Consider the following 13,055-nt stretch of genomic DNA (forward strand, 5'->3'; position numbering starts at 1 on the left):
AAATATGCCTAGGAACTTAACCCTTGTTTATGTCAATTAGCCTATGGTAAAATTTGTTTTGTTACACATAGTTTTACTTAAAATTGCAGTTTCCAAAAACCTATCAATGATGTTAATGATGACTTACTGTCCCTGCTTAAAAAAGCAAATATCATAGAAGGATATACAATGATATGCAGTGAACATAAGTTGTTGCCAGGCAAAACCCATCTTTTTATTCTCCCCAAAGGTGACACATAAACAATAGTCATACATGTGAATACTGTATCCAACTTTATTGGTTTTTTATTTTTATTTTATTTGTATCCAACTTTAAACCAAACTATGTGGCATAATCAGGAATGGCTTCCTGGAGGCTGCTAACTCTGTGGGTGAGGACTGGGGGCAGAATAGGCTGTGTGTGTGTGTGAGTCAGCAGGCTAGGGCTGGACTGGACGGGGCAGGCTGGGGAACCAAGTTCCCTTGGTTCCAAGGGAAAGGAATTTGAAGACAGAATCAGAAATTGTGGGGACAAGTTCATATTTGCTATAGTACGAATGTTGTGTGACTTCAGGCAAGTCACTGAATTTTTCTTTTTTTTTTTTTATTGTACATCAGTCTGTAATTTTTAATTAGAATTAGCTAAAAAGACATTGTACCTTTCAAATGTATGACTGAGCACAACAATGCTTAACAGCGGCTTTATTAAGTGAATGCTTGAAAGTATTCAACATTAAATTCAATTTACTTCACATTAATGTTGCAAACACATCATCAATTCTTACATATTTCAAATCAACTTCAGGTACAGAAGGCTTGCTCTCAAATAAGTCTTCTAAGGTGACGTAAAGACTGAAAGAAGCCTATGACTTGAGTCCAAGTCTCTAACCAACAACCACCATATCATCACTGGTGAACTCATATGGGGGGACTTCAAGGTTGAGAGGAGCAGGGCCCAATCTGATCCTGCCAGATGCATCATAATGTGACCCATGGCAAGGGCAGTAAAAACCACCAAAATCTCCTGCATTTGCAATGGGTACACAACCAAGATGAGTGCAAACACCTATCAGGATAACCCATTCAGGCTTCTTTACTCGATCTAGATCATGCTGTGGGTCCCTCAACTGGGACAATTCAACTGCAGCTTCCTGCTCAATTTCCTTCTGGGTTCTATGACGCACAAACAGGGGTTTGCCTCTCCATTTGAAAGTCATGTTCTTGCCTTCTGGAATATCCGATAACTTGATTTCGATTTTCGCCATAGCCAACACATCAGCAGAAGCACTCATGGTGGAAATGAACTGGGTGACGACATTCTTGGCAGCATATGCAACACCCACAGTAGTTACTGCAGTTACCAAATAGGAGAAACCTTTCCTAGCCTCGCTGCTCTCTCTGGAAGACTTCGTACTATCTAAAACTTCAAGGCGGCGGTAGTCATAGAAGTCAGGCACCTTGACGTCTGTGTGGGAATAACAAACAGAAGCAGGGACATTGAGGCCCACGGAGGCGACCAAAGGCCGGCGCACGGCCTGGCCGCTCAGCGACTCCCGGCTGAGGAAGGGCCGCTTCAGGTCCAGCACAGGCGGCTTCGGGGTGGCGGGCACCGTGGCCTGCACCAAGGGCCGCAGCGCGCCCGCCACCCCGCGGGACGTGGCCGACAGGACAGGCGAGAACGGTCCCGAGCGGGCTGCGACCGACAACATGGCGACTCACTGAATTTTTCTTTGTTTCTTTTTTTTCATTTGTAAAATGGGAGTAATCTCAATGGTACCTCCCTCCAGGATTTTTGTGAAAATTAAATGAGTTAAGATGTGTAAAGTGCTTAGAACACAGGCTAGCACACAGTAAGAGCTACGTTAATGTTAGCAATTGCCATGATGGTCAATATTGTCATTACTATTACATTTGCTGTTATTGCTACCACTGAAGCATTTCCTTCAGAACAACATCATGGAACCAACACGGATGTGTGATTGTGGTATGAGGGACTGCTAGAGAAATTAGAACATTAGGGAAACCAGTCTTATCAAGTTTACCTCCAAAATATCTCTCAAATCCATCCACTATTCTCCACCGCTTTGCCACTTCGCTGTCCCAGTTTACTATTATTTCACTTCCTGAAAGGCTACAGTAGGCTTCTGACTGATGATCTGCTTCATCTCTTTGTCTTCATCATCTGTTTTCTTTTTTCTTTTTCTTTTTCCTTTTCCTTTTTTTTTTTTTTTTTGAGACAGGATCTCACTCTATCACCCAGGCTAGAGTGCAGTGGCGTGATCTTGGCTCACTGGTTACTCCACCTCCCAGGTTCAAGTGATGCTCCTGCCTCAGCCTCCCGAGTAGTTGGAATTACAGGTGTATGTCACCACGCCTAGCTAATTTTTGTATTTTTTGTAGAGATGCGGTCTCATTATGTTGCCCAGGCTGGCCTTAAACTCTTGAGCTAAAGCAATCCGCCAGCTTCAGCCTCCCAAAGTGCTGGGATTACAGGCGTGAGCCACCATGCCTGGCCTCTCATCATCTGTTTTCTACACAGAACTAGTAATCTTGATTTTAAAAAACATAAATTTCATCACACAAGGTGTCCATGCCAATTTACAATGAAACCCCAGGTCCTTACCATGGTCAACATGAACTTCCTGTGTCTACTTCACCATCTTCATATCACACCTATCTCCACACTCTCTAAGCACCAGCCATCATCTGTGATTCATGATTTATCTTTTCTCTTTGTCTTTTTTTTTTTTTTTTTTTTTTTTTTTGAGACAGGGTCTCACTCTGTTGCCCAGGCTGGAGTGCGGTGGCTTGATCTCAGCTCACTGCAATCTCTGCCTCCCTGCTCAAGTGATCCTCCAGCCTCAGCCTCCTGAGTAGCTGGGACCCCAGGCAAGCGCCCCTTACCTAGCTATTTTTTTTTTTTTGGTATTTTTGGTAGAAATGGGGTTTGCCATGTTACCCAGGCTGGTCTCAAGCTCCAGAGTTCAAACAATCCACCTGCCTCAGCCTCCCAAAATGCTGGCATTACAGGTGTGAGCCATCATGCTCAGATTTTTTTCTTTTTTTAGATAGAGTCTTGCTCTGTTACCTAGGCTGGAGTGCAGTGGTGTGATCATAGCTCTCTGCAGCCTCAACCTGGGCTCAAATGATCCTCCTGCCTCAGCCTCCTGAGTAGCTGGAACTATAGGCATGTATCACCATGCCCAGCTGAACCATGATTTGTCTGTTCCAAAATTGGAATTTTGGTAAAGCGTCCAAATGGCTGAGCTTGGGTCGTAAGCTGTGCACTGGGCATGAGGATAAGGGAAAGCAAAAATTTAACCTTCTGATCACCTGTAGAAGGAACAGAACCCTGTTTTCACCAAGACACACACCACTCCCAATTAGGAAGGGTATTCAGGTGCTGAGCAGGAAACAACATGTGACTTGTTGAGGACAGCATGCAAGTTTGGGCCAGAGCAGAATTGCTGGGGACAATAGAAAGGAGATTCAAGGTTGCTCCACAGGAGAACAACTTTATCCATTAATTCCACACAGATTACTAGTGAGAGACAGGACTAGCTGGATTTCCTAGGCCAACTAAGAATTCCTAAACCTAGCTGTGAAAGGTGACCACACCCACCTTTAAACATGGGGCTTGTAACTCAACTCACACCCAACCAATCAGGTAGTAAAGAGAGCTCACTAAAATATCAATTAGGCTAAAAGCAGGAGGTAAAGAAATAGTCAATCATCTATTGCCTGAGAGCGTAGTGGGAGGGACAATGATCGGGACATAAACCAGACATTCAAGCTGGCAGTGGCAACCTCCTTTGGGTCCCCTCCCATTGTATGGGAGCTCTGTTTTCACTCTATTAAATCTTGCAACTGCACACTCTTCTGGTCCGTGTTTGTTCTGGCTCAAACTGAGCTTTTGCTTGCCATCCACCACTGCTGATCGCCACCATCATAGACCTGCCGCTGACTTCCACCCCTCTGGATCCGGGGTGTCTGCTGCACTTCTGATCCAGTGAGGCACCCATTGCTGTGCCTGATTGGGCTAGAGGCTCGCCATTGTTCCTGCGTGGCTAAGTGCCTGGGTTTATGCTAATTGAGCTGAACACTAGTTGCTGGGTTCCACGGTTCTCTTCCATGACCCATGGCTTCTAATAGAGCTATAACACTCACTGTGTGGTCCAAGGTTCCATTCCTTGGAATCCATGAGGCCAAGAACCCCAGGTCAGAGAACAAAAGGCTTGCTGCCATCTTGGGAGTGGCCCGCCACCATCTTGGGAGCTCTAAGAATGAAGACCTGCTGCTAGCATTTGGTGGCCCATACGGGGATTCTCCAAAGTGATGAGTAATACTGGACCATTTTTGCTTGCTATTCTGTCCTATCCTTCCTTAGAATCAGAGGAAAATACAGGGCACCTGTTGGCTGGTTAAAAATGATTAGTGTGGCCGCCAGACTTAAGACTCAGGTATGAGGCTTTCTGGGAAAAGGGTTTCTAACAACCCCCAACCCTTCTGTGTTGGGAGCATTGGTCTGCCTGGAACCAGCTTCCACTTTCACAGTATTCCTAAGGGAAGCTGAGGGCTGACTAGAGGCAGAAAGCTGTCATCCTGAACTCCTGGCATTGGCCAGTTGAGATCATGGTGCAGCCAGAAGACTCTACTCGACAGTCGCCCAGGTATGCGCCCCCACCTCTCCTTCTGACCCATACCTCCTGGGTCCCAACCATGACTTTCTTGAAAGTGTAGCCCCAACATTCTCATTACCTTTGAATCTACTTCCTCCAGTCCGTGTCTCCTAGGTACTAATACTTCAGACTTTCACTTCCTCTCCCAAGTATTAGAGCAAGTTGTATCTCCAAAGGGATCTAAGGAAGCTCTACACTACATCCTTAGGCACCTAGGCTATGAACACAGGGAATCTTGCCCCTGGTGTCTCTCCCAATTTAGGTATACAACTCTCAACATGGGGAGTTATGGGGACCCGTTCCCCACCACATTAGCCAGGGCCCCAGGTTCTATTATGAGCTGTGGCCCATAGTTTGTAAATGGCTAGGAGGATTGATCTTCCATTGTGTAAGATGCTCTTCTCCCCCAATTTCTACTCAGCTTAGCCCCCTGCAATACAATCTCCAAGCCTTGGCTCCTTGGCCAGGGCCTTAGAACTGATGACCTAGGACTTGAATAACTGGAACTGGGTCTAAGACAACATAATAGATCAGGATGAAAGCGAATTGAGTAAATTAAAGGGAGGCACATATTCCTATAAGTGGCAAATGAGGGCAACGAGCGAATGTCCTTCCGCTGTGTTCCCAAAATCCCTCTACCAAGAGAGGAATTATCTCTCTCACAGCTTTGCCTGGTGATCCTATGTAAGTCAATACTACTGGCAGGACAACATAATATCCAGAAGTTTATTAACTGGACTTTAGCACATAAAAACCAGGAAGCCCATCGTTTTCTCCTCACTGTCCTTCTCATAGGAAAAAGGCACATAGGATAAACAGGATCCATCGCTCATATTTCTTTTTTTTTTTTTTTTTTTTTTTTTTTTGAGACGGAGTCTTGCTCTGTCACCCAGGCTGGAGCGCAGTGGCCGGATCTCAGCTCACTGCAAGCTCCGCCTCCCGGGTTTACACCATTCTCCTGCCTCAGCCTCCCAAGTAGCTGGGACTACAGGTGCCCGCCACCTTGCCCAGCTAGTTTTTTGTATTTTTTAGTAGAGACGGGGTTTCAGTGTGTTAGCCAGGATGGTCTCGATCTCCTGACCTTGTGATCCGCCCGTTTCAACCTCCCAAAGTGCTGGGATTACAGGCGTGAGCCACCACGCCTGGCCCATCTCTCATATTTCATATCCAAAATGACTTAATCTGGGGCAACAAGAAGTTTAAGACCGATAATTAGGGCATATTCCTACAAAGGAAAAGAAGGACAAAGGCCTTAGTGGGGGAAAACTCTATCTAAATCCTGACTCGAAAAGGTCCCTACACCCTCTCTGAAATGAATTTGCATAGGAACTGTTGCTTATGGGAATGCACCTTGAGTGGGCGACTGGGTTGTTATGAAATACTCAGGAACCCAGCCCAGCTCTAGAAGTCACCCCTGAGCACAAAGGCAATGTTGGGCGTGCTGGTAAAGGACCACTAGAATCCAGCAGCCCGGACCCCTTTCTTTGTGGTCAAGAAAAGCAGGAAAACAGGTGCAGGACTGCTACATCGGTGAGCATAACTAATCCGATAAGCAGAGGTCCATGGGTGGTTACGCACCCTGGAAAGGAATAAGCATTAGGACCATAGAGGACACTCTAGGACTACTGCTCATCGGAAAATGACTAGGGGTGCTGGCATCCCTACATTCTTATTTCAGATGGGAAACATTTCCCTGGCTCCTTCCCCAACTAATAAGGACCCCCCTTCAACCTAAATGGTCCAAAAGGAGATAGACAAAGGGGTAAACAATGAACCAGAGTGCCAATATTCCCCAGTTATGCCCCCTCCAAGCGGTGGGAGGAGGAGAATTCAGCCCAGTCAGAGTGCATGTACCTTTTTCCCTCTCACACTTGAAACAAACTAAAACAGACCTAGGTAAATTCTCAGATAACCCTGATGGCTATATTGATGCTTTACATGGGTTAGGACAATCCTTTGACCTGACATGGAGAGATACAATGTTACTGCTAGATCAGACACTAACCCCAAATGAGAGAAGTGCCGCCATAACTGCAGCCCAAGAGTTTGGCGATCTCTGGTATCTCTGTCAGGTCAATGATAGGATGACAACAGAGGAAAGAGAACGATTCCCCCAGGCCAGCAGGCAGTTCCCAGTGTAGACCCTCACTGGGACACAGAATCAGAACGTGGAGATTGGTGCCGCAGACATTTACTAACTTGTGTGCTAGAAGGACTAAGGGAAACTAGGAAGAAGCCTGTGAATTATTCAATGGTGTCCACTATAACACAGGGAAAGGAAGAAAATCCTACTGGCTTTCTGGAGAGACTAAGGGAGGCACTGGGGAAGCACACCTCTCTGTCACCTGACTCTCTTGAAGGCCAACTAATCTTAAAGGATGGGTTTATCGCTCAGTCAGCTGCAGACATTAGGAAAAAACTTCAAAAGTCCGCCTGAGGCCTGGAGCAAAACTTAGAAAACCTATTGAACTTGGCAGCCTTGGTTTTTTATAATAGAGATCAGGAGGAGCAGGTGGAACGGGACAAACGGGATTAAAAAAAAAAGCCACCACTTTAGTCATGGCTGTCGGGCAAGCGGACTTTGGAGGCTCTGGAAAAAGGAAAGCCTGGGCAAATCGAATGCCTATTAGGGCTTGCTTCCAGTGCGATCTACAAGGACACTTTAAAAACGATTGTCTGAATAGAAATAAGCCGCCCCCTCATCCATGCCCCTTAAGTCAAGAGAATCACTGGAAGGCCCACTGCCCCAGGGGACGAAGGTCCTGTGAGTCAGAAGCCACTAACCAGATGATCCAACAGCAGGACTGAGGGTGCCCCGGGCAAGCGCCAGCCCATGCCATCACCCTCACAGAGCCCTGGGTATGCCTGACCATCGAGGGCCAGGAGGTTAACTGTCTCCTGGACACTGGTGCAGCCTTCTCAGTCTTACTCTCCTGTCCCGGACAACTGTCCTCCAGATGTGTCACTATCCAAGGGTCCTAGGACAGGCAGTCACTAGATACTTTTCCCAGTCACTAAGCTGTGACTGGGGAACTTTTTTCACATGCCTTTCTGATTATGCCTGAAAGCCGCACTCCTTTGTTGGGGAGAGACATTCTAGCAAAAGTAGGGGCCATTATACACCCGAACACAGGAGAAGGAACACCCGTTTTTTGTCTCCTGCTTGAGGAAGGAATTAATCCTGAAGTCTGGGCAACAGAAGGACAATATGGATGAGTGAAGAATGCCTGTCCCGTTCAAGTTAAACTAAAGGATTCCACCTCCTTTCCCTACCAAAGGCAGTACCCCCTTAGACCCGAGGCCCAACAAGGACTCCAAAGGATTGTTAAGGACCTAAAAGCCCAAGGCCTAGTAAAACCATGCCCACGCAACAATATGGAGAGAAAGAGAATTCCTAACTTCTGAGGGAGCACCTATCAAACATCAGGAAGCCATTAGGAGATTACTACTGGCTGCACAGAAACCTAAAGAGGCAGAGCCTTACACTGCCGGGGTCATCAGAAAGGAAAGGAAAGGGAAACAGAAGGGAATCGCTAGCGGATATTGAAGCCAAAAGATCCACAAGGCAGGACCCTCCATTAGAAATGCTTATACAAGGACCCCTAGAATGGAGTAATCCCCTCCAGGAAACCAAGCCCCAGTACTCAGCAGGAGAAATAGAATGGGGAATCTCACAAGGACATAGTTTCCTCCCTTCAGGACAGCTAGCCACAGAAGAAGGAAGAATACTTCTGTGTGCAGCTAACCAATGGAAATTATTTAAAACCCTTCGCCAGACCTTTCACTTAAACATTGATAGCACCCATCAGATGGCCAAATCATTATTTACTGGACCAGGCCTTTTCAAAACTATCAATCAGATAGTCAGGGCCTGTGAAGTGTGCCAAAGGAATAATCCCCTGCATTATCACCAAGCTCCTTCAGGAGAACAAAGAACAGGCCATTACCCAGGAGAAGACTGGCAACTAGATTTTACCCACATGCCCAAATCTCAGGGATTTCAGTATTTACTAGTTTGGGAGGATACTTTCACTGGTTGGGCGGGGGCCTTCCCCTGTAGGATAGAAAAGGCCCAAGAGGTAATAAAGGCACTAATTCATGAAATAATTCTCAGATTCAGACTTCCGTAAGGTTTACAGAGTGACAATGGCCCACTTTCAAGGCTGTAGTAACCCAGGGAGTATCCCAGGCGTTAGGCATACAATATCACTTACGCAGCGCCTGGAGGTCAAAATCCTCAGGAAAAGTCGAGAAAATGAACGAAGCACTCAAAGGACAGCTAAAAAAGCTAACCCAGGAAACCCACCTCACATGGCCTGCTCTGTTGCCTGTAGCTACACTAAGAATCCAAAGCCCTCCTCAAAAAGCAGGACTTAGCCCATTCGAAGTGCTATATGGACGGCCCTTCCTAACCAATGACCTTGTGCTTGGCCAAGAGACGGCCAACTTAGTTGCAGACATTACCTCCTTAGCCAAATATCAACAAGGTCTTAAAGCATTACAGGGAGCCTGTCCCCAAGAGGAGGGAAAGGAACTATTCCACCCTGGAGACATGGGATTAGTCAAGTCCCTTCCCTCTAAGTCCCCGTCCCTAGACACATCCTGGGAAGGACCCTACCCAGTCATTTTATCTACCCCAACCACAGTTAAACAGGCTGGAGTAGAGTCTTGGATACATTACACTCGAGTCAAACTGTGGATACTGCTAAAGGAACCCGAAAATCCAGGAGACAACGCTAGCTATTCCTGTGAACCTCTAGAGGATCTAGGCCTTCTCTTCAAGTGACAATCGTGAGGAAAGTAACTGAATCGTAGATCCCCATGGCCCTCCCTTGTCATATTTTTCTCTTTACCATTCTCTTACCCTCTTTCACTCTCACTGCACCTCGTCCATGCCGCTGTACTACCAGTAGCTCCCCTTACCAAGAGCTTCTATGGAGAATGCGGCTTCCCGGACATATTGATGCCCCATCATACAGGACTTTTTTCTAAAGGAAACCCCACTTTCACCGCCCACACCCATATGCCCCGCAACTGCTATAACTCTGCCACTCTTTGCATGCATGCAAATACTCATTATTGGACAGGGAAAATAATTAATCCTAGTTGTCCTGGAGGGCTTGGAGCCACCGTCTGTTGGACTTACTTCACCCATACGTGTATGTCTGATGGGGGTGGAGTTCAAGATCAGGCAAGAGAAAAACAAATAAAGGAAGTAATCTCCCAACTGATGTGAGTACAGAGCTATATAGATTTGATGCCACCAACAGATTTGGAGAAAAAAAATGAGCTCTAAGAGACCTCACTGGGGTTCTCAGGGTTGGATGCAGGGGACCACCATGGTTAGGGGCAGGAGGAAGAGCTGTGGGCAGAGGACAGATGGTTCCTCCCTCTGTGAGGCACTGGGGCAGGGCATGTGGCAGAGAGAAGCAGTGATTCTGTGGAAGGAGAAGTCACTGCTTCCTGGAAAATCAGACCACAGGGGCCTGAGAAACCACATTAGGAATAGAAAGACGATGGCGGGTACTTGAGTGCTTGCCTGTGCTGTGGCCAGTGGCCTCTTTCTTCCTGTTGTTTTATTTTTATTTTTTTGAGATGGAGTCTTGCTCTGTTGCCCTGGTTGGAGTGCAGTGACACGATCTCGACTCACTGTAGCCTCCACCACCCGGGTTCAAGTGATTCTCCTGCCTCAGCCTCCTGAGTAGCTGGGACTACAGGTATGTGGCACCATGCCTGCCTAATTTTTGTGTTTTTGGTAGAGATGGGTTCGCACCATGTTGGCCGGACTGATCTCGAACTCCTGGTCTTAAGTGATCTGCCCGCCTCGGCCTCCCAAAGTGCTGGAATTACAGGCATGAGCCACTGCGCCTAGCCTCTTTTTTTGTTTAAAATTTATTTATTTATTTATTTAAGACAGGGTCTTGCTCTGTCTTCCAGGCTGGAGTGTGGTGGCAATCATGACTCTGCAGCTTCAAAGTCCTGGGTTCAAACGATCCTCCCACTTCAGCCTCCTGAGTAGCTGGGACTATAGGCATGTGCTCCACACACTACTAATTTTTAGATTTTTTGTAGAGATAGGGTCTTGCTTTGTTGCCCAGGTTGGTTTCAAGCTCCTGGGCTCAAGCAATCCTCCCGCTTCAGCCTCCCAAAGTGCTGGGATTACCGGCGGAAGCCACCGTGCCCGGCCAGGGGACTCTCATGAGCGCCAACATTTCTCAGGAGTCTGAGCAGTCATCAGGCCACCTGCCTTACCTGTCCTTTCCCAGGGCTAGATTACAAGGCCTGGCAATCTGAAATAGCTGCTCACCCACACACTTCTTCATGACTTTCCACAGTTGCTGCTGTGGCTCTTCATTTATTCTCTTCCATCTCCTCCTCCTCTTCCTCCTTCACTTTGACAGTCTTGGCGGTGGTGGGGGGGTGGGGAGGTCATGGATAATTTTGATGTCCTCATTGCATTGTGTTTTTTTTGTGTTTTTTTCAGACTCTGTCACCTAGGCTGGAGTGCAGTGGCACAATCTCAGCTCACTGCAACCTCCACTTCCCAGGTTCAAGTGCTTCTTCTGCCTCAGCCTCCCAAGTAGCTGGGATTATAGGCGCTCACCACCACACCCGGCTAATTTTGTATTTTCAGTAGAGATGGGGTTTCACCATATTGGCCAGGCTGGTCTCGAACTCCTAACTTCAAGTGATCTGCCCACCTCGGCCTCCCAAGTTGCTGGGATTCAGGTGTGAGACACCATACCTTACTGCATTGTTTTTTAATTTTTAAAAATTTTTCACAGGGACAGGGTCTCACTATGTGTGCCTTAGCCTCCCAAAGTGCTGGGATTACAGGCATGAGCAACGACGCCCGGCCATCACGTCATCTTTAAGCACCAGAAATGTCATTTAGCACTCACGGTCTGTTCTGCACTGCCTTCTGCTTAGTTGCCAGAGCCCATCCCCAAGGACACTGTGTGAGAGATATGATCAGACTCCCCAAAATCCATCTTGGGAAACAAGAACCTTAGCAACCAGATTTTACCTGCATTGGGCACACTTTCTGAATTTCAATGTCTGCTTCTTTCTGAAGAGAGGTTACCAGTAAATGCTATGTTTGTGTAGATTTTTCCATCAGAGTTGCATTAACCTGGTACCACATCTGTGCTTCTGTGCTTTAAGAATCTCATTGGTTAATGGTTGAGCGCTTTTTTTTTTTTTTTTTGAGACGGAGTCTCGCTCTGTCACTCAGGCTGGAGTGCAGTGATGTGATTTTTGCTCACTGCAACCACTTCTTGGGCTCAATCCATCCTCCTCACCTCAGCCTCCCAAGCAGCTGGGACTACAGGCGCCTGCCACCACACCCAGATAAATTTTGTATTTCTAGTAGAGACGGGGTTTCACCATGTTGTCCAGGCTGGTCTCAAACTTTTGAGTTCAAGTGAGCCATCGCCTCAACCTCCCAAACTGCGGGGATTACAGGTGTGAGCCACTGTGGCAGGCCAGTAGTTGAGCTCTTAATTTAAACAAATATTGGCCAGGGGCAGTGACTCGCACCTGTAATCCCAACATTTTGGGAGGCCAAGATGGGCAGATCACTTGAGGTCAGGAGTTCAAGACCAGCCTGGCCAACATGGTGAAACCCCATCTCTACTAAAGATACAAAAGTTAGCCGGGCGTGGTAGAGGGCACTTGTAATCCCAGCTACTCGGGAAGGCTAAAGCAGGAGAATTGCTTGAACCCTGAAGGCAGAGGATGCAGTGAGTCGAGTTTGAGTCACTGCACTCTAGCCTATACAACAGAGCAAGACTCCGTCTCAAAAAAAGAAAAAAGATTATTTATTTATTTACTTACTTATTTTTTGAGACAGAGTCTTACTCTGTTGCCCAGGCTGGAGTGCAGTGGTACAATCTCGGCTCACTACAACCTCTGCCTCCCAGGTTCAACTGATATTCCTGCCTCAGCCTCCCGATTAGCTGGGATTACAGGCACCCACCATCATGCCTGGTTAATTTTTGTATTTTTCGTAGAAATGGGGTTTCACCATGTTGGCCAGGCTGGTCTCGACCTCCAGACCTCAAGTGATTTGCCTGTTTCGGCCTCCCAAAGTGTTGGGATTACAGGTGTGAACCATTGCACCCAGCCAAGAAAAACATTTAAAGAGAAATATTTAAAAAGTAGAAATCACCCATGTCTTCATTTTGTTTTCCTAGAAAACAGGGCCTGAGGTGAACATTAGGAGCTAATGCTTTATTGAAGAGGAGAATACCAGGGAGGTGAGGGTGAGGGAGAAAGGGAAGGAGGCACAAAAGGAGGGAGAGCAGGCCGGGTGCAGTGGCTCATGCCTGTAAATCCAGCACTTTGGGAGGCTGAGGCAGGTGGATCACGAGGTCAGGAGATCGAGACCATCCTGAC

The 13,055-nt window shown here is 47.1% G+C and overlaps 1 protein-coding gene across 1 annotated transcript; it reads right to left on the reverse strand.

Moving 5' to 3' along the window:
• Window positions 1-664: 664 nt before the first annotated feature.
• On the reverse strand, window positions 665-1,694 carry LOC102132017 (cytochrome b-c1 complex subunit Rieske, mitochondrial). Its single transcript, XM_005572569.4, has one exon. The coding sequence runs from the start codon at window positions 1,686-1,688 to the stop codon at window positions 864-866; it is 825 nt and encodes a 274-aa protein (XP_005572626.3). The 5' UTR covers window positions 1,689-1,694; the 3' UTR covers window positions 665-863.
• Between the last annotated feature and the right edge of the window lie 11,361 nt (window positions 1,695-13,055).

Source organism: Macaca fascicularis, chromosome 11 (genome assembly GCF_037993035.2).
Source record: "Macaca fascicularis isolate 582-1 chromosome 11, T2T-MFA8v1.1".
NCBI classification, from domain to species: Eukaryota; Metazoa; Chordata; class Mammalia; order Primates; family Cercopithecidae; genus Macaca; species Macaca fascicularis.